At 40.3% G+C, this 26,925-nt stretch overlaps 1 protein-coding gene across 1 annotated transcript in view; it reads right to left on the bottom strand.

Annotated features, from left to right (window-relative positions):
* Positions 1-26,925, bottom strand: part of itfg1 (integrin alpha FG-GAP repeat containing 1) — a 160,607-nt gene that overhangs the window by 52,673 nt on the left and 81,009 nt on the right. The window contains exons 11-12 of the mRNA XM_079340390.1: positions 4,023-4,173; positions 3,153-3,261 (exon numbers count right to left, since the gene is read on the bottom strand). Of these exons, the coding sequence (XP_079196516.1) occupies positions 3,153-3,261; positions 4,023-4,173 (260 nt within the window). The remainder of the gene's footprint in view (positions 1-3,152; positions 3,262-4,022; positions 4,174-26,925) is intronic.

Genomic DNA, 26,925 nt, shown 5'->3' with positions numbered 1-26,925 from the left:
TCCAGCAGGCACAGAGACATGGCTGCTGTCTGAGGCCAAACAGTGATGAATTCAAAGTGGGAAATCCGTGTGCATCCTGTGATGGAGTCCACACATACATGCTCACAGACGTGCACAGAGTACAACACAAAGTCAATCCTTCAGCGGGCGTTGTTCAATAATGCTCAGCTGAGGGTTGAGGGATGTCGTAGAGAGCAAATAAGACTCCATCTCACAGAACGGAGGACTGGAACAGGCTGTCTACAGCAACACATCAGTGGCTGACAGAATGTGGCAGGTCTGAATATGACGTTCACACACTCAGTCTCACTTATTAGAGTAGTGCTATCAGCTATCAGAGACTCCTGAAAGGATTGGTAAATAAACAGTTTACCCTCAGGGAGGTCTAATGCGAGGTGTGTGACTCTTAAGCTGCATATGAACCCACATTCACGGGGGGAAAGGAATGAAAAGTCAACAGGGTGGAACACTTACAGCTTTATCTTGGCTGCCTGATGTTTGAAACACAGGCCTGTAGCCAGCGAGATGGAGAACATGCAAAACTGAAGAGGCATGAAGAATTTACAGGAAAGAAAATGGAAAAAGTTAAGTCAAATGAAAAGGAGAAGCCGTGCAGCAGACAGTGTTTGCATGAAGGGGGGGGATAAATCGTTATTTGTTGGTGCTCTTGTATCCGTGTGTTTTGTTTGATGTGCTGCATTGAGCTTGGATAACGGAAGGAGCAGCAGTGTTAAGAGGTGATGAAGAAATGTGTGTTATAGCAAGAAGACGGTTGATGAGTGAAGGTCACACACATTATGTATCTACATCAAAAAGAGTCTCTCAGGCTAGTGGCGATGCGTGCCTCTTCTTTTTATAACAGTAGTGTTTAATGGTGTACAAAATACAATAAGTCAGATATGACTATCATTTAACAACAACTCATTTAGGAAAAAGCAGCGACTAATTCATGTTTTTGCTTCTTGTGTTTGTCGTTGTGACCCGCAGCATCCAGATACACTAACTTTAGGTGCAGTCCTTTTATCAGTCCCACATTATAACACTTTATATATGGGTTATGGGGGCCTGTAGCCTAGTGGTTAGTGCGCACACCCCATGTACAGAGACCATAGTCCTCAAACTGGGTGGCCCGGGTTCAAATCCATCCTATGACTCCTGTCCTGTATTTCCTGTACCACCCCGTCTCTGTCTCTGATTACTCACTACATCCTGTCTCTAAATAAAGGCATAAAAAAGCCCAGAAATAAAAGCCTTTTAAAAAAAAAAAAAAAAAAAGCTGTCTTTATAGTTGCTAATATAAAAAGAAGAAGAATGACAAAAACACTTGAAAACATACTGACAGCGCTGTGTACTGCATTACCACCAGTGCAATGTGCTTTTCATTGAAAATGTTTCTTGATCTGAAGATATTGCTTCACTATCGTTCTGGATAATAGTCATCTTGTCTTGTGTTGTAATGTATTGATTCTGTCTGAACACCATGAACATGAGAACATGTCATTATTGTCTTCTTCAACACGCTTTCGATTACTGAAGTCTACGCTCCGTCTACCAGAACCCTCAATTGTTTTAATGAATGAAGACTCTACTGTGTTTCTACCACAGTATAAGTCAAACAGGTACAACCTGTGTGTGTGTGTATATGTCAGTGTAAAGAGTATTTATAGTGAGTAACACCATCAGTGTGTAATTAAGGGTGCCCTCCTCTATAGCAAGGGCATGGTGATGACTCAGGTTTGTATTTCTTGAGTAATTGTAATTCTCATTTGAAAAAGGAGACAGAACAAAGTGTTCACCTTTTGTTCTGAGGCAGAAAAAGACGAGCAACACTCGTTTCCTTACTAATAAGCAGCGCAGAGTGACAGAAACTGTGCAAAGGCCCAACCCAGACCCAGACCGGATCTATTTTTACTTGCCTTTTAATGTCACTATGGAACTGACACTCTAACATTTTACTTCAAAAGAAATCATCTTGAGTTTAACTCAATGAAAATAGCGAAATCTGTTAACTGAGGGGGCAAAAAGTGGTGAACCAAAAATATGAAAACTCTTTGTGAGCATCACAGGCAGATATTGAGGCTACAGTTTCTCCGACTAGTCGGACATAGTCTGTAAAAACCACACACTATTTTGTGTGATGTTGTGAGAATGCTTTAACCAACACAACTTCAACTGGAGGAATCAGCACAGCTCTCTCAGTGTTGTGTGTGTTCTGCGTGTTAGGGACACAACAGAAAAAGAGACGTTACGTGAGCTGGTCAGAGCCTATAATCTATCTAAGACTAAAGACTAAATCCACGGTGTAAAGAGCAATGTCTCTCTCTGCAGGTGCATCTCGCTTTAAAGGGAATGAGAGCCGACACTGATTGGTTTGATTCATGCTACACCAGAAAACACATCAATGTGTAATTAAGGAACCTAATCTTGATCTCTTTCTGCTCTGCGCCTTACTTTACATCCAGATTATGTGCAGCTCAACTAGCACAATGTATTCGGTCACGCCCTATACACTTCGAGCCATGCATTTTGGACAGAGTCTCACAGTCTGTGTTAATTAATATAAATTCTGATAAAACAAGAAGAGAATTTACTGATGGCTATCACATGATCACCTTCATTTCCTCTCTCTTATGCACACACTGTAGCCGTTTGATTTTTAAATAAAACAAGAAGCTCAGACAAGAGCCCCCTCTCACCACCAATTGAGTAGCCCGAGGCTCCAAACCCAAAAAATATGACAGACATTAGTCATGAGCAGCTGCTTACTAGCTAAGGGGAAACATCTGCTCGTGCTCAATGAGTTTAATTAGTCGAGGAGGAGGTGTTACAAATACACTTTATCATTAAATATTTACATGTCAGGTGTTTTTCTCTTTCTGAATTGGAATTGGAAGATGATTTCATTGTAAGAAGGTAAACAGAGAAAATAGGGCCTCTTTCTTTCATCATGTGGCCCCTTAAAAATAACTGATACTGGGGCACCCTTGGCGTCGTGGTTAGTGTGGAGGCTGGTGGTTGGAGGGGGGTCAGAAATAATCACTACTTTTAGACTCTGACTCTATCCACTAGCCTATCTCTACAATAAAGGCATAACAAGCTCAAAGTACATCTTAAAAAAAGAAATTCTACTACTGGAAAAATTCATCACTCACCCATCACTTTCACAAAGTAGGCATCAGCTTCATAATTATTCTTCAAGGCATGGATGGTCAGGTCTTTTTTGCCCTCTTGCTGGCTGAGAACCAGCATGTCTAATATTCCCTGCAAATGAAGACAGGCACATAGATAAGGGACAATAGGAGCACTGTGTGTGTGTCTCTTCTGTTGTACATGTGTATTCTTCTAACACACTGGAATACTGATCCGGTTATTATCTTATCATCTCAATGCTTCTCCCTTTCTATCGGCTCGCTCTGGTCTCTCTAAAGTCTCTCTCCAGTGAGTGAGCGAGAGCGGGAGAGATGAGAAGAGAGAGAAAGTTGGATGTAATGGACAAGCCACATCAGCAGTAATAATTAATTATGATAAGACATGCACATACAGTAGACTGCAGGATGGAGCTGATGTACTGTGTGCAGGCCCCGGTTTTGTGAGCGAGTGTGAAATACAAGGTAAAATATGTCATAGTAAAAATAACATCAGCAGAAAAGCATACAAAGGAAACAGATAACAGCACTGTCTTGTGGATCGCAAGCTTTAGTTTGAGTAATTACAAACAGAACATGACATTGTTCTGTCATCAGTCCAAGTCTGGAACATTTCATCTGAGCATTAAAGGAAAGATACTTCAATTATTTGTTGACGTCAGTGTTGCAAAAAACGAATCCAGTTTTCTGCATTTGAGAAATCTAAAGTTCCTGAATGCTCGATGCGACTAATTCATGTTCCTTCTACACTGGGCGTTGACTTCTTTGATACTGAGGAAAGTGATGACATTTCTCTGAAACATGTATACGGCAGGCCACGTCACAGAGAAAACACAAGAGAAGAACTGGAGGACAAGTTCAACACAAAGAACTCACGTCCTCGTAGATGTCAAAGAAAGTTGCCATGACGGCGTTTTGGATGGCTCCCAAATCAGTTTGGTCCCAGTGGATGTGGAACATCCTTCCCACACTGTGGCAGCTGGCGTTGTTACAGGGCACGTTCTCCAACAGGAAGGCCTGCTGACCGCTGGGAGGCAGAGATGGAGAGAAACGAATTAATGTTGTTATCTTGCATTTTAAATGTCGACACTGACACATTGTGAAAGTTAAAGCTCAACGAGACGATTATTCGTGTCAGCAGCAGATCCAGTCTGACAGTTTATTACTCATCAATAAATAATCACAGCCAAAAATAGTCAGCTTGGTGGGTTTACAATTTGGCAAATGACTCTTGCAAATGACTTTAATCTGCACCTGCAGATCTTTGGTGAATTAATATTGTGCAATATCAAATATGTTATTTGTTTTGTTTCATTGAAATGTGCTTGTCTGTTTGCATGTCGCTTGAATAATGTATTATCTATGAATAACGTTTGTGGAGACAGCTTAATGTTTGCAACACAAATTCCTCCAACGGGACAATAAATTAAATATAAATTAGGGAGAAAATAAAATGTGATACTGACATACCGGCCAATACTAAATGCAGTTATCAAACCCTTGGCTGGCCGATTAATCCCTCCACCTCTTATATCGTAGCACTTCAGATTTCTGACGCTGACCCTGAATGCTCCCAGAGCCATATTCAGGTTGATGTTTTGATGGCAGAGCTCCCAAAAGATTTGTTACCATTTGTTTGATTGTGCCAGACGTTAGTTAATGGCTATCACAGTGTCAAGGATAACACTGTCCATCTGTTGAATTATAGAGGTTGTAATAAGGACATATTGGATTTTTACCAAAGACACCAAGGTTCAAAATTCATGTGAAACTTTTAGTCCGAGCCCCTTCATTTTTACACAGACCCTGAGTGAAAATGTGATTTGCATCACTGCTTAAGGTCAGTCTTCTTATTCATTGTGCTGAAGAACTATCGATTGGAATCTGCTGATTACAAGTTGTTCTAGAGGTTGAGCTTTAACATATTTGGACAGTTGGTTTCCTGCCACAGTGATAACTTTTGATTTCAGAAACTCAAATGTGCACTTTCACTTTAATCAAAGTCTCAACCAGAAGAGTCTGTTTGTGTCACCTGTGAAACCAAAAGTCAACAATGACATTTGAATGTTGACCATAAGTGTGATTTAGTTCTTTTAATACTATATTTTGCTGTCTTAATCCAACTCTTTCACACATCACAACATCTTAATTCAGGAAGGGAATGATTGATGGTGGGTGTACAGTGGCTCTCTATGGATGGGCTTCTAGCTATAGCAGAGACTTTGTTGAGATCATACATTCAAACTGAGCAGTCGATGTTTCAAAATGAAGACATCGTTGTTTCACAGAGTGAGAACTCCTCAGGCTGGAGCCCCAAGATCTTGTGATGTATGACATCTTCAGAAACTGCTCTGCTTTGCATATCTTTTCCCATAATTAAGACAAACATTTTCACGTAAAAAATACAGAACACATTATATCTTATATATGCTGCCAACAACAGGTCATTAAGTGTTTCCTGGCTTCCAACAGACCACTTTGGTGTTAATATGCTTTTTGCTTGACCATTGTTTTTGTCTATGGAGATTTAAAGCCACTCTTTGACTAAACCTGATTTTCCCTCCAACTCTCTACCTGTACATTTTGTTCTTACTCTTTGTCTCTCTCTTTGATTCCCTGGAGAGATTTAATCCCTCAATGTGTCTTTCTCTCTTTGGAGACAGCTCTCTGTAATAGTTCTTAGATCTTCATTGGAGTGGCGACCAAAAAGAAGAAGGCGCTGGTCTAAAAATAGACTAATCTAATATGTCCTCCCCCCTTTGCAGAATTTAAGATTTCTCTTTTTTTCCTTCAACTACCTTCCAATGCAAGTGTCTTGGGAGTTAGTGAAAACAGACCACATGCTGAGAGCTCAATGTGACTTCTGTTATCCAGGCTGCTTTAAAATCGTATAAAAGACTGTGTGAAGCAGAGTAAGAAAATATAAAATGTGCCCTACTTAAAGCAAAAATATTCATCTCGTCAAAAAGTTACAGATTGTCGGCAAATTAAACAAAATTATTATCATTGAGAGAGTTATTTGTGCAGATGCATTTTTGGAAATTAAAAAATAAAATTTGGATGGAGACACAAACTCTGACAAATCTCATCAACACATACAAAGTATTGGATGATAATTGCTGTAATACAACAGCTGGTTCCATCCATCCAAGCAATCCAAGTGGTCAAATCGGTACTTGAAATGTGCTCGATAAGCCTCTCCAGTGCTGTTAGATGACTGTGAGGGAAAATTGTTACTAAGTGAACAAGCAGTAACAGAGCGGGCTGAAAACGTCTGTTGTAATACCATCAATATTTTCGTTAAGTATATAATGGCTGCTTTGATTGTTTTTTTAAAGAGTACACACACGCTGGTTATCAGCAGCAGGCATGGTTCAGCAGTTCAACTCAGGCAGTGCTGCTTGGCTTGATGTAAGACCTTGTACTTCAGTGTATTGACTTTTCACATTAACAATGAATATCATTGAAAAAATATATTTTTCTTCAGCTCATTTATAGTTGTAGAAAAGTCCATGAAGTCAAAGTTCAACCAAAGTTCTGACTAATTACAGATGCTGTAAGACTTAAAAAGGAACAATAGTATTTAGATTTGAATGAATGCATTTTAAACCACAATGGAAATTGAAGAAAGGAAACAGGAATGGCATTACAAGGCGGGGCTGACTGCAACTAGCATGCAAACAATGTTTGTAACTGCCAGGGGTCAACAACCCTGAAGTACTTGACAGAATGTTTTTTCTCAAAGAAATAATGTGCCTTTTAATAAAAAAAAAATAAAGAGCATCATGGAACATGTCGATGAACAGAATGAACCATAAATCATCATTATCATTAATAAAAGGATAAAGAGCATCATGGAACATGTCGATGAACAGAATGTACCATATATTGTTACTTCTACTGACTTTGATTTACGCAGACCTTGAAAAACTTATTTTTCTTTTCACTCAAGTCTTGACTTTAATCATTTCAATTTCTCATGACCTTTTTATGCCACTGTAATAAAATCACATCTACATTGTCAGTCTTTTTTTTATACTGGCCCCATTTTTTAAGGTCCCATTAGAAGCCAGCCATACTGGATGTTACATAAATATAAATATATTGTGCGTGCCCTGGTTGCCAAGCTCATTGCAATAAAATGCAAATCAATGCAAATCATGTTGGCTTTAGTGATGTTACTCAGTTATTAGTCAGTCAGTTGATCGGTCACATCCCCGTAGTCACTATGCTACTTCTAATGTAAGCAAAGTCTCATAAGTTGAGTCTTAGAAATCCCACTTCAAGATGAATATTTCCTCTCTGTCTGTTCTAGGGTGAACATAAAGTATAGGTGATATCCACATCATGGAACTATAGAACTTGTACTTTTCAGTGTATTTCACACACTGTGTCTCCATGAAAAACTCTACTATGATCAGTGTATTGCCACTCAAACCCATCTATTTTTAGAGGGAAATGAGAGTGAAATACTCGCCCTGCCTTCTACCTCTCACATACACATTAGGAGTGGATGTGATAAATGTCTTTACAGGACAATAACTTGATTTTATTTGTTTTAATTTTCAGACAGCACAATAAATGGTCATACATTTATCAATTTAAAGATGTCTCAAAGAGTTTCAGAATTTTCTTTGCAATCTGATTTATTATGTTTACCCAACCAGAGAAGTAAAAGTCACTATTTAATGATCACTTTTCAGTGTGTGGCAACTTTTCAAATGCTCTCATAAATCTTGTCCAACACTTAGTGAGAATCAGCAGCTGGCATCGCAATAGTACACTCTGCAGTATTCTGGTTATTTAACAGGAAGGTTAAACTCAATGAGTTGGTAAGGTCTAAATTAACCTACCAACAAAACATGAATTTGTATATGAAACACTGCAAAGCTGAATACATTTAGCTAAATGTCCAAGCAGGTGTTTCAGGATGTAGGCACATTGGATTACCAGCCGTTTGCTGTGAATATACATACTGACTGGAAGGTTTAGCTAAAGGTCATTCTCTGTAATCCATCAATACCGCAAATGCACTTGACCTTCCTCCTGTCTTATTAGGATCTGAGCTAACAGCACAGAGCTCACAGAAATGACCAGTTTTCACTACAGACCTGCCACTGCAGCACCTATTAGTCAAGAAGCATGGCTAATGGTGGATGGCTCACCGGCAGATAATCAGGGCTCCAGTTGCAGATAATTGTTGATTTTTCAGTGACAGTACGTGTTTGTGTGCGTGTGTGCGTGTGCGTGTGCGTGTGTGTGTGTACACTGTGTGTGTAAGAGAGAAAGAAGCTGTATCATAGTTTCAGGCTGAACTTTGGGAGATATCTTTTATTCACCTTTCTGAGATTTTTCTACTTCAAAAGAGTCGCTCTGCAGCACTGCAGGGGTGGTGATGGTGGAGACGAGCGACTCAAGGTCATGAGGTGGATAGTAAACATACACACACAAACAAAACTATATCAACAGCAATGTCCCAAGCCAATCTGAAACACATACTATCAGAGCTGATCCAGTCCTATTGAAAGGATTACGAGGGCTAAAATAAACCTAATTTATGCAGATCTTTCGACTGTACTTTGCCCACACTAGTTTTTGTGCTGCCACTGCCTGAGCCGGAACAAGCAGGCACGGCAAAAACTCAGGCACTGGTTTAATCTGATTAACAAATCCACTTAGGGATTGATTAAATCTCCTGTCTCTTAAAGTAAAATATTTTTAAAAAAAGGAGAGGAGTAGCTTCTAAGCAACAGGTCATGTTAGCTTATTTACTGTATGGTAATTCAGTGAGAAGCTTAATGAAAGGCCAGAATTGTTGTCTCTTTGCAATCTGAGGTGAACAGGAAGATTTTTAGCCGTGTACTACTATACACGCGCAAGAGTAGTCCAGTTAAACTTTTATTCATATATCAATTATGTATGATTCTCAACTGAAGGGTGGGCCACATTTAGCAGGCGACAGCTGTTATTTGTTCTATCTTTCTGCTGCTGTGTATGTATGTTCTTCATTTTAATATGTGTGCTGAACTTCTTCAGCTCTTTTTCAATCAAGGAAGAACACCACAACAGACAGTTACACAGATTCAGATTTGAAAAAAGGTAACACAATTTGGTAGGATATGTTTGCTCGCTGAGCAGTTTTTCATTTTAAGATGATAACATTTAACTCTTTTCCCTCCGTTTTTAGGGTCTAAGTAGAACGTCTTAACATTAATGTCTCCCCGCAGGAAGAAAGAAGGTGAGGTAATGAGGCACCTTTAAATTGTTGGTGTTTTGTTCAAATTCTCCTCCAATGAAGCAAAACCTGCTTAACTGTTGCACCACTGTCAGCTAAAGAAGGGAGATTAAAACATGATGAAAAAACAAAACATCTGTGACTGACATGAGACTTGAAAATGAAGAGAAATGTGCTGCTTCAGCTATTCCCCAACTACAGTTAGCGCATGTGTCCTGAGGCGTCTATTATTGTATGAATCCTGTGCCAGCATCAATGTGCGTCTTTTTGTGTTTCTGTGCAGTGTGTGTGTTATTATGTGTGTATGTGTGTGTGTGTGTGTCTTTGCCTTCAGGGAGTCTTTGTTCCTATGTTCCTGGCTCTACCCACCTCCCCTCTAATTGGCCTCCAGAGGAGCAGGCGGCTGGCAGGAGGCTGACCAGCTGATCACGACTATGACCCTCCCTCTTCCTCCGCCTCAAACGCTCTCCTGGGCCGATGGTACCTGCACACCTTTACTATTCCCCCATCCAGTGAGCCCACCGTCTCCCTTTCCCTCAAGCCTCATAACTTCTCCTTTCCTTTATTCCCTTCTTTTCTTCTCATCTACTCCCACCCTGCACCCATCCACATCCTGTAGCTCCACACTCTCTTCTTCTTGCCTCCCAAACACACACCAAGGACTCTGTTAAAATGCCCTCCGGCCTGTGTGTTATTTTTCACTGTGGTGTGGGTGCATTTAATAATGATTTTTACAGTTGCAGTGCAGACTTCTCTCTGTTCTTTCCTTGACAAAATGACCCCCAGCCCATCTCAGCTCTCTCCTCATTCCACTTTTTCCTCTTCACAAAGCCTCTCTATCTTATCAAATGTACGTCATGTTATTCAGGCTTCATTCTTTCACCGTTTCTTCAACTAAGACCATTTTCAAACCAAATGAGATCACTTCTTTTGGTCAAATCACACCAGTTATGGTTCTTCTTTGAATGTCTAACATCATGACAAAACCATCTTTGAATGTGCGTCACCAGGGAGTATTTTATTATTAAAACGTTTTAAAGTTGAACATCTGTTGTTCGGATGTTATGCACAAAGATGTTTTGCCTCATCACACTAATTGGGGTAATTTCTAATAAGACTTTGGTCACTAGCCTTTCAGTGATGTTTCATCATCTGTAAAGCCAGTAAAGAATCACATGTTTTCTCATACACGGCTCTCTTTTTCTGTCTCTCGGTTTCATTGTAGCCTTGATGAGATATAATGTGTCCTGTTTCTGTTTTCCATCAAGTCAAATCAAATCAAATAAACTTTATTTATCCGTTAGGAACTTCGTTGCAGGGAAAGCGCCAGTACAGAAACATAAGAGACAACACACACAACATTCACACATTAAAATTCTGATGGTCATGAAGTCCCTAATAAATAGCTTATAAAAAAGAACAATAATAGATTAAAAGCAGTGGTAGAGTAAGAACGATCTGAACATGATCACAGTCAACCATTTAACAGGCGGATGGAGGTGGGGAGGAAGCTGGAGCTGGCCCTCTTTGTCCTCAGTGGGAGCGCCCTGTACCTGCGCCCTGAAGGCAGCAGAGTGTAGTGAGGGTGCAGGGTGTGTGAAGGGTCAGTGGAGATCTGGGTGCCTTTGCTCAGGACTTTGGTGTTGTAGATGTTAGTGAGTGACTGCTGTTCCTGACCAATGATTTTACTGCTTATTTTGATGATTTTACTAAGAGTGTTGCGGTGAGTGAGAGTGAGTGAACCAAACCAGGCGGTGATGTTGAATGTGAGGATGGATTCAATGAAACATTTACAGAAAACTGAGAGAATGGATTGGTGAACCTGAAGTTTGCGGAGCTTACGGTGAAAAAAGAGGCGCTGTTGACATTTAGAAAAAATTTGTTCAGAGTTGAGTTGAACCCTTGCAATGCAAGTATAGTTCTTCAAAGACAATAAAGTATACAATGACGGTTCAAAAATCACAAATACTATACTGGATTTAAGTAGCAAAGATAAGACTGCCATGCAAAAAAAAATATACAGAGGACTGACATATTGGATTCCACTTATCAAATGAGCATGGACAGATGGACAGATGGACAGATGGACAGACAGACAGACAGACAGACAGACAGACAGACAGACAGATAGACAGATAGACAGATAGACAGATAGACAGATAGATAGATAGATAGATAGATAGATAGATAGATAGATAGATAGATGGATAGATGGATAGCCTGGTTGAAAAACAATGGCAAAAAATGTGACGGGCACCGATGTCAGCAGAAATTGGGTATCTGTTGTATCCCATCAATTTAATGGCGTTAGCTAGAATAAGAGATTTTTTATTGGGTAGAAAATAACAGCTGTGAAACTGATTGGATTTCATGGTCGAACATGGAAGAAAATGTTGTGAGTGTTGCAGTCTGACACGGTCTCTAAAGGATCAGCTACATGCTCTTTGTAAGACATGTTTCAGCAACTTTACATACATCCAATCCAATAGATCATAGCTCAAAAATACAGGAAGCAGTATGAGCAAGCCATGAAAACCATTGGAATCAGAATTGGCGAAAGCGAAATGTTTTTATTTAAACAATGATATGATATCTGGTCAATTTTTCACAATCAGTGCTTCTCTATAGTAAGTGCATTTTACACAATATAAAAATAGGGCATTTCTGAGTATTACATATCTGAGTGATAAACATACCATGTTGGAGTTCACAAATTTAAAGTCACTGCCAACTAAAGCTTCTTTTTCTTCTATTCATTTTTCAAGGGGAACTCCAGAAATCAACAGAAAAGATGAGTCATGAGTGGAGCTGCTCAGCCGGTGAAAACTGTTGTAGAGCGTGGCTCTAAAAGTCTTTCTAAAGATCAGAAAATGTGTCATATTTCCTTGAGCTTTGTCTGACTCGATCTGAACTGATCTTGAGTGGGCTTACAGACCAAAAGTACAAGACAGAAAACACGTGTGTTAGTACTACATTAGAATTAGAAATTCAAGAACTCCCAGAAACACGCTCTTTTAAATTTCATAAATGTACTCACTGAAAAGGAATTTCTTAAAGTTTATTTAGGAGCTTTTTTTAAAGATGGAGTCAGACATTGGGGAGAGAGAGAATGGGGAGTTACATATAAAGGGCCACAGGTTGGAGAGAGAGAGAGAGAGAGAGAGAGAGAGAGAGAGAGAGAGAGAGAGAGAGAGAGAGAGAGAGAGAGAGAGAGAGAGAGAGAGAGACATAGACAACAGGGGATTGATGGGGAGGAGGAGGCAGATCTCGCCAGATGAAGTGACAGAGAAAGTGATTTGTTGTCAAGGCCCAGGGACGCCCCTGCTTTCTCATTGTGTTAACCACTGTGGTGATGAAAACAAGTAGTGAGTCAGGGCAATACACAATCAAAGTCAAAGTACATCCTCCACACTTCTCTCCTGCTGTCACTCAATCTTTCTTCCTACGATTTTTTCAGCTCTCTCTCTGTTGTTACAAAGTCAGCTCTCTGCGAGTCTGTCTCTACCTCTTTAGTTGTCTCTGGCAGGATTACAAAACAACCTCGAAGTAGCGCCTTACACAGTGATGTTTAACTGGAAATTCATTGAAAAACTAAATCTTGAAGTGAAAATTCAACTATTGCATCCATTACCTTTTTTGTTTGTACTCTGAAAAAGGGCAGACAATATTTGCAATTCACTTCAGGGTTTAAAATGGCTTCATTAGATTGACAAGGAAATAAAAATAAAGACTTCAAAATTGAGAACTCTGCTCGAGCCTGGGAGTGAATTTGGCCACTGTGGCCCAAAAACTCTGGTTCATTGTTTTCATATAAATAAAGTCCTGAAATGACTGACCATGCCTCTGATACAACAACAGTTAGTAAGCAACACTACTTTCTAACATGGGATTAAAACAAAAGGTCAGCTGTCAGATTATGAGGGATAATCCAGCTTTTCTCCGGACTTCAGGCATCAAACAAAGACTGCACATGTGGTCTTCGCAGCTACCACACAGACTGTCACACACTAATGACTGAGACATTTCTGTTGCCAACAGTTTTGATATTATAATCAAATTAGCAACATGGCCTGGAGTTCCAAAAGCACAGCTAATGTGGCTAACATTAGCTGTTTTATTGTATATAAAAGAGAAACAGATCTCTACAGATATATTCGGTCCCCAGAGGTTCACTTGTTCATGTAATTCTTGAATGTTTCTTCAGGCCAAACTTAAAAAATTCTGCAGGATGCTTTTCTTTTCATCACTTACTTGACAAACCAAAGACGTTCCTGTCTGTCTCAGCTGTACTTGTTTCATGCTAATTGGAAAATTACGTTAAATTTATATGGCTAAGACGGTAAATACCAGCACTGCTGAACTTATTTTCATTTGTTAGCGCAAACAACCTAAAGACTGTTAACAGAATGGACAGAGCTCCTGAGATGTCCAATCAAACAGATGGAAGGGTCAAACTCTGAATTAAAATTCAAGTCAAATCCAATATTTAGAAACCCGGATTCTGTCTTGATGGTTGAATGAAATAGATGGAAGGCTAAGTTTTGACTTTACTACAAAGTTTAGTTTTAAAAAGATATCATAAGGAAAAAAGAGATGAAACATGATTGACATCTTGGTAGAAAAATGCGGCTCCTGCAGTTTTCTTGACTGGATTAGCAGCCGTACATGAGGAGCGGTGAGAGGAAACGTATCAAACACACAATTTTCGGAGGTCTTACTTCAAATCAACACAAGATGTGAGCTGTACTGACATGAGAGATCTGTGCTTTGATTAGCAGGAGTGGAGGGGAGTCCATCCACATCTGCAGCAGCCATATCAGGTCGTCCCCCATGAAAATACTAAATGAGGATCAACACATGTTCTTTGTTTGTAAAGAATGCTGCTGATGCTGCGCTGTACTTGTAGTAAAGGACAACTGTTCAATACGTGTCATTATCAATAAGCCTACACATACGCCGATCACCTGATAATGGAATGTCAAGTGGATCTTTTCACATCGTGAGTGATCTTTTTATTGAAGCATCTTTCACATATTGTTAATGATTACTGTCAGAAGAAACATAGAACAAGGTACAAAATGTAAATATTAACAGTCTATGGGGAGGAGAGAGGTGCAGGTGTGTGTGTGTGTGTGTGTGTGTGTATTGATAAGAAAAAGGAAGCTGGAAGTAAGATGAGCAGACAAAAGTAGTTGGTGACACAAAAATGAGTTAGATAATAAAGCACAACAAATATCTTGTGCATGTTTAGGCTCATCTATGTGCACAAATTTAATGTCCACAGAAACTTGGCATCTCCTATCTCCTCCTGTTAGCAATAGCCACATGTAACGCTTGGACCCTGGCCCCCCTTGTCGTATGACATCACAAATCCATTGGCTCGTTGTGACAAGCACAAGGTCCCCTCGCATTGACTGTAGCATTTCCAATATGGTGAAAGAGGGGGGACATGAGAAAAAAGCCGAATGACTGACCAATTACGAGAGAGCAGATCGGTCAACCAATCAGATCAGACTCGGCACACGTGGGGACCCCCTTTTTTTTTCTCTATCTCTCTCCTTGGCTGGATTTTGAGCGTTAGAAATACAGGCAGGAGCTCTGTCCATTCTCTCATCTGAGTCTGCGAGAGCCTGCAAGGCGCGGCAGTACATGAAAACAGACACTTTTTTTCAAACATTAGCGATAGTGACTTACTTAAGTAGGCACATAAAATAGACATGAACCACAAAAAGGTCAGAATATGGAACCTTAAAAATATATTCTAACCCCTTTCGATGAGGGAAACTAGCTGCAAACATTTACTCATAAAAAAAGCTGTGCTTGATACAGGAAACATAACCTGCTAACAGGTCAAGTACCACTAATGACACAATGACCGAGGAAAGCGATGCAGACATATGCCAACAAAAAATATTTTGTTCTCAGGACAAAATGTGGCATAATGACATACTCTACAAATAATCCTCAAACTAAAAACACCCTGGTTAATTGAACCATTACTGAGCAGTTCTATCAAAAGCTGCTTAATTTTCTTTGTTTAGAAAGTCATGTGAGGCCAAAGCAGCCTCCCGCCAACAAGGATGCACTTTGGGAAGAACATTTTGAGCAGGACTAACATGGCAAATGTGCAGTGCTACTCCAGTTTCCTCTAAGGCATTAGCAACAAAACCAGGGGACAAACACAGCCTTCCTGCTTCCAACATACAGAGAGAGGGATGGATTTTAAATGGCATTGCCTAGCAACAGCCTGTTAAGCTCCTGGCAGCTGCTTGGTTGGGTTGCATACTGATAGACGTAAACACACACACACACACACACGCGCGCGCGCACACACACATATACGCTACCATTCACTAAAACTTAATGTGATGGAACTCAGAAAGGCAGGGAGAAGAGAGCTTAAACATACCCCAGGTAATCAATTGTTGCTTTGCCACACATGACTTTACCACATAACAAAATGACAATCCTCATATCTCGCTTACAATAAATAAACCAAAGGAAATGAATACATTCTTAGTTTCAAATCAACTAATTCTGAATGCAAACCACCATTAAAACACTGACACTCCTGCATCTAAAAAAAAGAAACAAATCACAGAGCATCAGGGACACTGGTGTATTCACAATAATCGATCAAAATCACTTGGAGAGAAGAGCGTACAATCACAGCGTGCATCTCTGTTCACTGCAGGTAGTATTAGACCTGGATCCTTGGACGATGAGTCATTAGTTAGTTATACTTAGTATTAACAGCAGCTCATACATTTCATACTTCGACACTCAACAAACATCACACTTCACATAGATGTGTCCGACCACCATCTCATAGTTCATAATGGTGATTCAGAGGTTGTTCTGTAGTTAAAAAATAATCAGCTAAAACTCCAACATCTAGGATAACATCTAGTTATACTGTAAATCCTAATTGTTCAATGTTGTTGATGAGATGCTATGTTACGTTTAATGTACCAAGAACGGTGTTCCCGCCAGCTCACCCTATGAACACTTGACCATCTGAACAATTAACCCACACGATCGTCACCATCTAGCGTCCAAGTCAGTGAAACCATTTCAACACAATATATCATTTACTTTGCTGCCTGGGTATTTGTGCAATCTAGACAATGCTCCCTCTGCTTCTCCAGCCGCAGTCTTTGGTGAAAAGTAAAACTGAAGATCTGTCGATTTTCGGAAAAAAACTCGTCCCTTTTCCAAAATATAGATCATTAGGATAACAGAGAGTGCATTATTTTTAAAAATGAGGTCTGGAAAAGTATCATAGTCTCCATATGTTAGAGAGCTTATTTTTCTAATTTTAAATTTTATTTGTAATATTAAACAATATTAAACATAAATGTCTTTTGATGTATTGCAGCAGAGTTAGCTTAGAGCTTGCTTTGTTATGTCAGGATAAAGAGGTAACTTGTTCCCTCATCATGGGATGATTAGGTTTGTTTTTACAGAGATGAAAAGGTCAGGAGTTTAAGAAAACAACCAGGAAAAGGAGGAAACGTCTGTGTTTTTTGTGTTTTACTGAATCACTGGGACATTAAAGTCTATATTATCCATCTTAAATAATGTGTGGATTCATGTAGGCTTAATGCTTACATACAAAGTGAAAATATTTAGTGTCAAGCAGCAGTGTGACAACTGCACATGTGAGCATTGCAATGACCATAGTGAAACAATATGTCTGCAGTCGTGCTGCAAACACAGAGGAGCGACAGCAGCCGAGCAGTGAGGTTCATACAGGCAGACAGTCGAGTCGGACTTGTCTGTAAAAACCTTTTTCCTGCTATGAAGTACGACGGAGTGAGACTGACAGACGAGATACAGACAAAGACCTTTTCTTTTTTCTTCAGTGGAACAACCTGAAGCAGAGGTTAACTACATCTTTCTGTTACCGTCAGACACTCACTGACCTATAGCCTGAAAAGCTCTACACATAAATGTGTCCTCTGTTTGTGTGAGTGAGTGTCATGTGGATGTGCCACATCTCCCGAAGGCTTTTCCTGCCTTGGTGCTGATTCACACTCCTCACAAAAGAAATTAAAAAAAAGACACTTGAGAAATCTGGAAGTTCATCTTGATGGAAAACAAGAGTTTCAATCACGTACGTGTAATCACCTGTAATCACAAGGAAGGAGGGGAGTGCTGTCATGTAGTACTGTGAGCTACATCGGAAATCACTTTAGTTCAGCTGTTTCCATCTGTGACCTGGTTTCTAATTCCAGAAATAACTCCCTCGCACCACACACTCTTATTTACACACACACACACACACACACGCAGGTACAGCAGCTCAGTGGAAGGTGGAGTGTGACATTTAGACCATTACTGCTACGATCGGGGACTTTTCTGAAGCTGGGGGTGGACCATTTCAACATCAAACACTCAGAGCCAGCAGGGCGCTCCGTCCCCCTGAGGGCGCAGGATGAATGGACACTGTGTGTGTCTTCCTGTGAATGTGAACCCTACCTGTACAAAGAGAGAGGCTCGGCTGGCAGACACCCTGACAGACAGTCATAGCTGCTGTTAAAAGAAGTTTGTAAAGGAACCATATCCGCCGAGAACTCTGGTACAAGGGGAATACGCTTGAGTCACTGTCCTCATAGTGGCGAACACTAAAAACATAACATCAGTAACTACATTTAATGAGGATGGCCAATAGGACATCCTACGTATTTGGAGCTTTTAATGCTCCTGCCAGGAAAACATTGTGTGCATCAAGCTGCCTGATGTTTGCTTTGTTTAACTGCTCACAAGTTTCAACAGCTGCAAAACAAACAACATCAACGAGTGCTACATCTGCATCCTGACTCTGAGAAACAGCTCCGGAGGTGACGACTGCACTACAACTGAGAAACCCAAATCATTTCATCTAATTCATCGCTACAGATCAGGAGCAGGCTGCTCATCTTCTCCGTAATAAGCGGTCTCATAAACGCTACCCATGACGTAGGATGATGTCAAGTAGGTTTGTTAGGAGGCAAAATGAAAACGTTCTGCAGAACGCTTTGTGTAAATGCCTCATTTTGATGGTCGATGGTCGTTAGGGTTGCAGAATGAGTAGTTCTAAAAAAGGAATAAGAGAAATGAGACTGTTAAGGTCCTCAGAATGTTTTATTGATTACATCTGACCACTGAAACAGACTTCATGAGAGATTGTTCCTGCCTAACATAATGGGACGAATTGAGAAAACTTGGATTATATTTGTTTTTCTATACTGGACTTTGAAAGAGGCCCAGTCGAGCTGAAAACTGTCCTGGGTCGAGTCATATCATTTTCCTGTGTCACACATGAGTTGGAGGTTTGAGAAAACATAATCCTGCTCACAGGAAATATCGCCTTCACACACTACACCCGAGTTTCTAATTATTTTGAACGTGTGCCACTTCGGCTGATTTAATGATGAAGCTGTCAGCCGGTTATACTTTTAACCGTGTTTGAAAAACATCAACCGCAAATTAACCGTAAAGGCTCCACGACACCGAGTGTTCCTGTTCTCACGCTCAGCAAAGGGGCCTGCTGATTATTCTCAGTGCAACTTGCATGAAATAAAAACTAAGTGTCTCCTGTGGTGCACCAGCTTTATCTGCTGTGCTTATCAAGAGACATGCTATGCTACATTAGCTTTACTATGGCAGAGGGGAAACAGCAGCCAGGGTTTGTATCTATCAATGAAACGACTGCAGTCGGGGGGCATTTCAGGTACACCAAGAAAAAGTCACGGCAATGGAGCCTGCGACCACAAAAACCTGTTGGACCATAGTTCTGGTTTAGCGTCGGTGAGATCACTCAGCACTACACGCCATAGACAAAGTCAAGACATGATAACTTATATTGTGCCATTTTGTTAGGAGCAAGTTACAGATGAAATATGAAGTTAATAGAAATGTAACATTTGCAATCGAAGACAGAATCTTCCTTCAGCGGGTTAAAATCTGTGACTGTTGAACCTTCGTCCCTCCTGTCTGTGTGGAGTTAATGTAACATAACTTTAGGAGCTTGTACACTTCTATAACGCATCATATTTTACACAGAGATTTAATTCATATGAATTCAGTTGTGAATAACACGGTGTAAGAGATGATGTTCCTAAGGCCACAAGGAACATCAGACCAATTTAAAAAAAATGATGATTTAAAAAAAATCAGCATGTAAGACAGGTAAGAATAAAAACACCCCTGGTCGATCAATCAAAGACAATCACAGTGTTACACATTAATAATAATAATAATAATAATAATGCTTAAGATACTGTTTTTAAATTATAATTCATGAATCATAAATATATTGTGTAAAGTGAAGGGTGCACTACATTAAGACTCAGCAGAGGTTGTGTTGTCGCTCTCATGAGAAAGCTAATGGGGCCTAACTGACTCTTCTTTAAGTACACTTCTTTATAAATAACTGCAATATTCAATCATTGACTTTCTTTTTCTGTTCCATCTCATACATTAGGACATTTCACTATTGTTTTACAAAAATTAGAAAGAAAGGAAGACGGACAGAAAGCAATTACACGAGTGACAAGGCAACAAAGACCTATTATACTAATAAATGGGGCCATTTTAGCTGAGTTTAAAGGGATTTTGAAGTCTATAATTATTCTTCTGAATGTACACTGATGTTGAATATGTGGCAAGCGTTAAAGTGGAATAACTGATTCCTGAAAAAAATCAAAATCACTTCAGGTACATTACAAGTCTGGAAGCTGGAGGAGGAGGTCTCCATGCATTTAGTGAGCTCTCCTCCCTGTCTCCCTGCCTTCACACGACATCCTCCACAGACATTTACACATACATACTCACACACACTTACTAACACAAACATGTTCTCCCCATCTCCCCTTGTTCCACACACACACACACGCACACGCACACGCACACGCACACACACACACACACACACACACACACACACACACACACACACACACACACACACACACACACACACACACACACACACACACACAATCCCTGTGAGAGCCTTAAAACCTTAACTAGGATGGATTAATTAATTTTCAAAGTAAATGGGCGAGCAGAGAAAGAGGCTATTATCTTTATGCTGAATGGTGGTAGTCGTTTGTTCCCATGGAGAGAGCATCTCCAGTGGCATTCAGAGAAACACTGCAGCTTTGATGTACAAAATGAGGGAGAGAGACGGAGACGGAGGGAATGTGCACAAGCTTGATTGCTCTCCTGTGAGTCTCTCTCCTTGAGAGCAGGCAGATGGTCATTATTTTGCTCAAAGACATACAAATTCTTGCTTACGAGACTTTTCATCAGGATGTGTCTGTTTAGATATGAATAATGTTACAGAATGATGGAAGTGTTTAAAGGGGTTGGGAACTCATTCGAGTAACACAAACATTTTTTTTGGCTGTCGTGCATTCTGAGCCAGCTGTTTTCAGTGTATTTTTTAAAATTCTAAAGAATATATTACAATCAGCAGGAGTGTGAACAAGAGACAAAAACACCAATTTCCCAACCAATACGAGCCTACTCGACACAAATCCAACTTCACTCAAAGCAGTCCCATTTATTCTGAGTGTAAGTGTGTGTCAGCGTGTGCTTGGGAGCATTACTAGTGTGGAGTTTTAAAAGCCTGGAGGAGGTTTTCAGACCCGATCAGTATTTTACCTCCGACATCAGCTGGTCAGAGCTAAGAGGGCAGAGGGCGACAGTTAGCTCGGCTAACAGCCGCCCACGCTATGCACTTCACTTTAAGACAAACACACACAATAATCCATGTACCTCATTTTGAGAGAAGGGTTTATCATTTATACTGTACAGCAGCCACAACAGGAACGTTGACTACATAAGTTTGCAGACTAAAGAGGTCGATGATTACTGTACTTGGTAAAGTATGTTTCATGTAAAGAAGAAGTATAAAAAAGTGTTACAAAAAAGCATGCTGTCTTTCAAAGCACACAGGTTGAAAAGTGTCACTATTAAAAGGTGACAGTAGAGCAACATGTTGAATGTCAATGAGGGTTTAGACCTGAAAGCTGAGTCAAATGCACTTTATGTTCCCCAGCAAAAGAGGTCAAACAGACAGGCAGATGTCACGAGGTGTATTATACTTCACTTTTTGTCACCTTTGTAAAGACAAAAAATTGTTTGTTCTTGTCTGCGTACTTAAAATACACGTTGGCTACTGCTAACAGGAGAAGGTAGGAGAAGCAACGTTTCTGTGGACTTTGAATTTTTGCACATAGATGAGCCTAAACTTGCACAAGACACCTGGAAAACACACTAAAGAGCATATAAAAGCAGAACACGCAGAATATGGGAGCTTTAAATTAATTTAATTTAATTTAATTTACACTTTATTAATCCCACGAGGGGAAATTCAGTTTTTTACACTCTGTCTAACACACACATAGGCCGAGATACACACTCATGCACAAACAGGGTTCTAGTGACATGCATTAATGGAGAGGTCTCAGAGTGAGGGGGCTGCCCACAGCGAGCGCTCCAGAGCAGTTTTTGGGGTTCGGTGCCTTGCTCAGGGGCACCTCGGCAGTGCTCAGGAAATGGACTGGCACCTCTCCAGTTACCAGACCAGTTTCCGGACTTGGTCCGTGCCGGGACTTGAACCGGCGACCCTCCGGTTCCCAACCCAAGTCCCTACAGACTGAGCTACTGCCGCCCCAATAGAGGATTTATAAATGGAAGTTGGATGGAGGTGTTTCATCTTTACTTTTTTTCATCATAAAATCATTCGACGGGACTATAAATTCTCTCTGCATACATTTTCAGTAACATCAAATGACTGAGAGTATTTGTAAGCAATTAAGAAATGAAAAAACTATAAAGACATTTGGATACATCTGGAACAGTACTTTGGTACTAACAATGAGTGACAGATGTCCGCAGCTTTAAATTACATCTGGTTCGCAGGAACATGCCTACCAACATGCCTCCTTTCCTCCTGGTTACACTTCTCTTGGGCTACAAAGAAGACATTATCTTTACTTCCAAATGTCAACCATATAGATTTCTTCAGCCTCAGTGAAGCATATTTCCTTTTTAGCTCTGAACATGAAACATGCTCCTATCTAAATATAGATCTGCTGCTGTTAGGTGTCTCACTCACATGCAGGTTACAGAGTCACACAGACCTAAAGGAAGAAGTAGAAGATTTAAAATAATACACCCAGTACAGTAACAGAGACAAGACAATGCATACTTACAATCAGTAACTTAAAGGTTAAGAATTGCATTATGTTTACATTAAAATATCTAAATTAAATAGTAAATTGACTAAACCCATGTTACATATGTTTTAGTTGAGTACTGACATCACCTCAAATATTTCCAAAAGTTATCAACAGCACTTGTCATGTCATGTAGGTAGCTGCCTGATAAGCCGCTCATGACAGTTACAGAGAATCACTCCCATGATACCCCGCGAGCCTCGACGACATCTTTGTTTTTTGTTTTGATTGAGAGCCACATAGCAGCGGATTTTAAACCCAATGGAAACACAGAATCTACATTTTTTCAGTTTCCAGTCTCCTAACTGCTTGATTAGCAGCCGTTACGTAACGTTTGCTCATAACAAGGCTCCTTCCAAATGAATCACTTCTGTGAGATGACCGTGATGTTTCTGTCAACAGGAGTTTGACATTGCTAAACTTTGGTGTTCACTGACTCGAACACTTTGAAAACTGCCTGCTTGACATTTTCAAAAGCTGTGATTGACAGGTGTGGAAACATCTGAAGCTGGTTACTACATACTGGTTTTCCCCGAGGCAAAGCGACAAATAATTAAATCAGTGGTCTCATGGTGAACGTTTGCCGCTCAGTTTGTGCCTGAGCAGGGAGGGATGGATCGCATCGTAATCTGCAGATAGTATTGGACCCATGGTCATCTGCTAAGGTCTGAGGTCACTGCTCATGACGACAGCTCTGATTGATCCTGTTGGCTGTCTGGAAGGTGATCCTACTGTTGCTTTCATGTCCCCGAAAAATACACACTGATGTGCACATTAGACACACGCACACACATGTAATTATATTTAAGTCGCTCGAGGCAGCTCAACACATTAAAGCTGACCTATGTGCCTTTAATCAGAGTACGGATGTGACACGGTGATGTGGGAAAAACATGATTACTGCTGAGGATAATCCCATTCTATAAGGTCTGGTGGCTGACACACACACACACACACACACACACACACACACACACACACACACACACACACACACACACACACACACACACACACACACACACACACACACACACACACACACACACACACACACACACACACACACACACACACACACACACACACACACACACACACACACACACACACACACACACACACACACACAGCTGTGGGTTAGTTGGAAGAGTCGGTCGTCTCTTAACCAGAAGGTTAGGGGTTCAATCCCAAACTCCTGCAGACACGTCTGATGTGTCTTTGGGCAAAGACACTTAACCCCAAGTTACTCACGCTGCTTCGTTAATTGAATGAATGTGTATGAATGGAATGGAATTAATTAGCTAATATTCATGGATGCTGCCACTGTCACCAGTGTGTGGATGTGTAGGTGTGACCTGCAGTGTCAAAGTGCTTTGTGTAGTCAGAAGACCAGAAAAGTGCTTAATGTTAATTTACTATTAAGACACTGTTTTATCTAAATACTGACGTTAATTGGTGTTTCTTACAAAGTTACAAAGTATAGCAGTAGGTGATCACATTTTCAACGACCACACAACACGCTTTGTACGTCATAAAGCTCTGAAACTCGTCAAATCTGTAAACTGTGTTGTTACATGCTAATGACTTTAACATGGTGTATGATTGAAGTTGCACAGGAAGAAAATCTGCCCTGCAGTCGTTGCTGCTACATGTTAGTTTAAGTTTTAATATTTGGGCTGCTTTGATATGTTATCTAATGTAAAAGTAACTACACACTAAAAGGATGAAGGTTCGGCTTCTTTGACATACGAGAAGTGTCTGACCTAATTCACTCAAATTCTACTGATGTTAATAAGAAACGTTCAGTATGAATTCAACACAGTACCTCAAGACTATGCGCTTTAAGCTTTTTATTCAGCACTTTAGTTATAGTAAAAAACATTATTATTATTATAAATACAGTGAATAATTATGAATTGTTTTATTGGTACAACACCTTGCCAGCATTTAATTGATGCTTCACATCAAATGCACATCCACTACAGATATAGACGCATGACAAGTTGTTGTTGTTGATGGGCAGCTGTCTGTCAACAGGGCAAGTGTGAGTGGATACTGATGTTTTAACTGATATAGCTGTGCTTTCTAATTGTGACGGTCGGTCACTTGTGGACTGCAGCACATTATGAGCTCTACTACAGGACAAGGAGCTCAGGCAGGTTATTCATATTCTCATTTCTTTACAAAAACATAACGCAGCAAAGCACTTTGCCTACTAATCGAATGATGTTGTATTTAAAATATACGTCAGCATGTCTTTAATTCAGAATGTTAAAGAGCTTTTGTTTAGCTGTATATGTCACGTCTCACCGGGAAGTAATACCTATGATTTTGATTAAAATGACTTGAACAGAAACTGTCAATGCAACGTTACAGTTTGGTAATTATATACAGTAGAAAGACAGTGTAACTCACTTTTTTAACATTTGTCTTTGCTATTTCATGACTTTCTTTTAGAGACAGGACAGTGGATAGTGTCCAAAAATCAGGGAGAGAGAGACAGAGTGGAGTGTGACAGAAAGGAGCCACCAGTGGGATTTGAACCAGTGACACTCCTTTGTACATGGGGTGTGAGAACTAACCGGCAGACCCCCAGCACCCTTCATACATTCAAAATATTGTTGTACAGTAGAAAAAATAGATCAGTAGAAGAGTGGTAACTCTGGATTTTATCCTAAAAGATGAAACTTGTTTTCAATTAAATTATTTTGAAAACTGTTGCATAAATAGAACCGTCATTCAACTGCTCTCTACTCGTGCACGGTGGGAAAAAGGACAGGACAAACATGAAATGTCAGACAGCTGTGGAGATCGCACCTTGCCTGTAGAGAGTGAAGAAGTACACTCTATCATCAAGCTTCCTGCTGAAAGTTTCCTGCACTGATAGAACGAGAAGGGGAGAAGAGAAACTCTTCTTCTTTGGTTCTGTACTGTTCTTCACGCGAGGCTGTATCTCTTGTCTCTTTGATTGTGTCACCTCTTGTCTCCCAAGCATCCCGAATGCTTTCTTTTCTGCAAACACAGAAACACCTACAGGATCTCCTTTCAGCAGGGCACAGCGGCCTGCTTTTCTTTGTCGTCTTTAACAATGTTGGTCTGTGTGAGCGTGCACGCAGAGCTGGAGACAGACACAGAGAGTCTGGAGGCGCAATCGGCCCTGTGACCTGGAAATAACGCAGACCCTGAGGAGTGTCGTTTCGGGAGCTGCCAATTGTAATTACACGCTACATAAAAATGAAAACATAAGCACAAATAAACACAAAATAGAAAAAAACTCAAACTAACCCCAAATCTGTGTTGCAGTTGATCTGCACTGTTTCAAGCTGTTTGTTAATGTATGACCTAACCCTCTTACTCTCACTGTTTTTTTTCTTTTTTTTTTACAGTAAATTAAGGTGTAAACATATATTGTGACTCTCTAATGCTTACTGACAGCATCCATTCAATTGTGAGTCAACAGTAAGGTATGTCAATGTCTCTTTTTCTGCAGACTGGTGGGTTGCTCCACCATCTGCTGTGTCCTGACAGTTAAGGGTTTGAAAAGAAATCTTCCTGAGGGGTTCCAGGTGTACAATTTGGCCGACTAAATGATTAAATGTTGCAACGCTCGCTAGATGGAACCATTGGTAGATTGTCTCTGTAAAGCTGCCGCTTGCCGGGGCTTTAGCTCTGCTTGATTGGAACTGCTCTTCCTGCTGTACGACCAGGATGTACAGCAGACGGATGACTAGTATCTAGTAGTGCGAACAGGATTGGCAGAATTTGAATGTAGAAAACTGAGATAATGTATGTTGGCTGTGTCAGGTCAAACTGGCATATAAAATGGAGGAACGCAGAAGCAGCACAGGTAGCATGTGGCCTTTAAGGACTCTAAGGACTGAATGCAGGCGGCGCTTACGCTGCTAATATTAGACACACCTGGCAAACAATGTTTACCTGCTGACTGTGATCTTCTGTTAGAAGGAGAGGAGGAGAAGGAGAAGGAGAAGGAGAAGGAGAAGAAGAAGGAGGAGGAGGAGGAGGAGGAGGAGGAGGAGGAGGAGGAAGAGGAAGAGGAAGAGGAAGAAGAAGAAGAAGAAGAAGAAGAAGAAGAAGAAGAAGAAGGTTTTAAATAATGGAGGTAAAAAAAGCAAAATGTGTTCTCAGAAGTGTGTCTGTGCATTATGACTCCCTGAATTATGGCTGTGTTGGCTACTCCAGGATCAGGGAAGATAAATGGATGGTTTTAAATATTTTCATAATCATATTGTCAATACTTTCATTCTAGAAGATCATTCAGATGCCTTACTTCCCTGTTACACTCTCTCAT

This window comes from Symphodus melops (genome assembly GCF_947650265.1).
Source record: "Symphodus melops genome assembly, chromosome: 3".
Lineage (NCBI taxonomy): Eukaryota > Metazoa > Chordata > Actinopteri > Labriformes > Labridae > Symphodus > Symphodus melops.
Note: the sequence above shows the minus strand (reverse complement) of the source record. Positions and strands in the feature narration are given on the sequence as shown.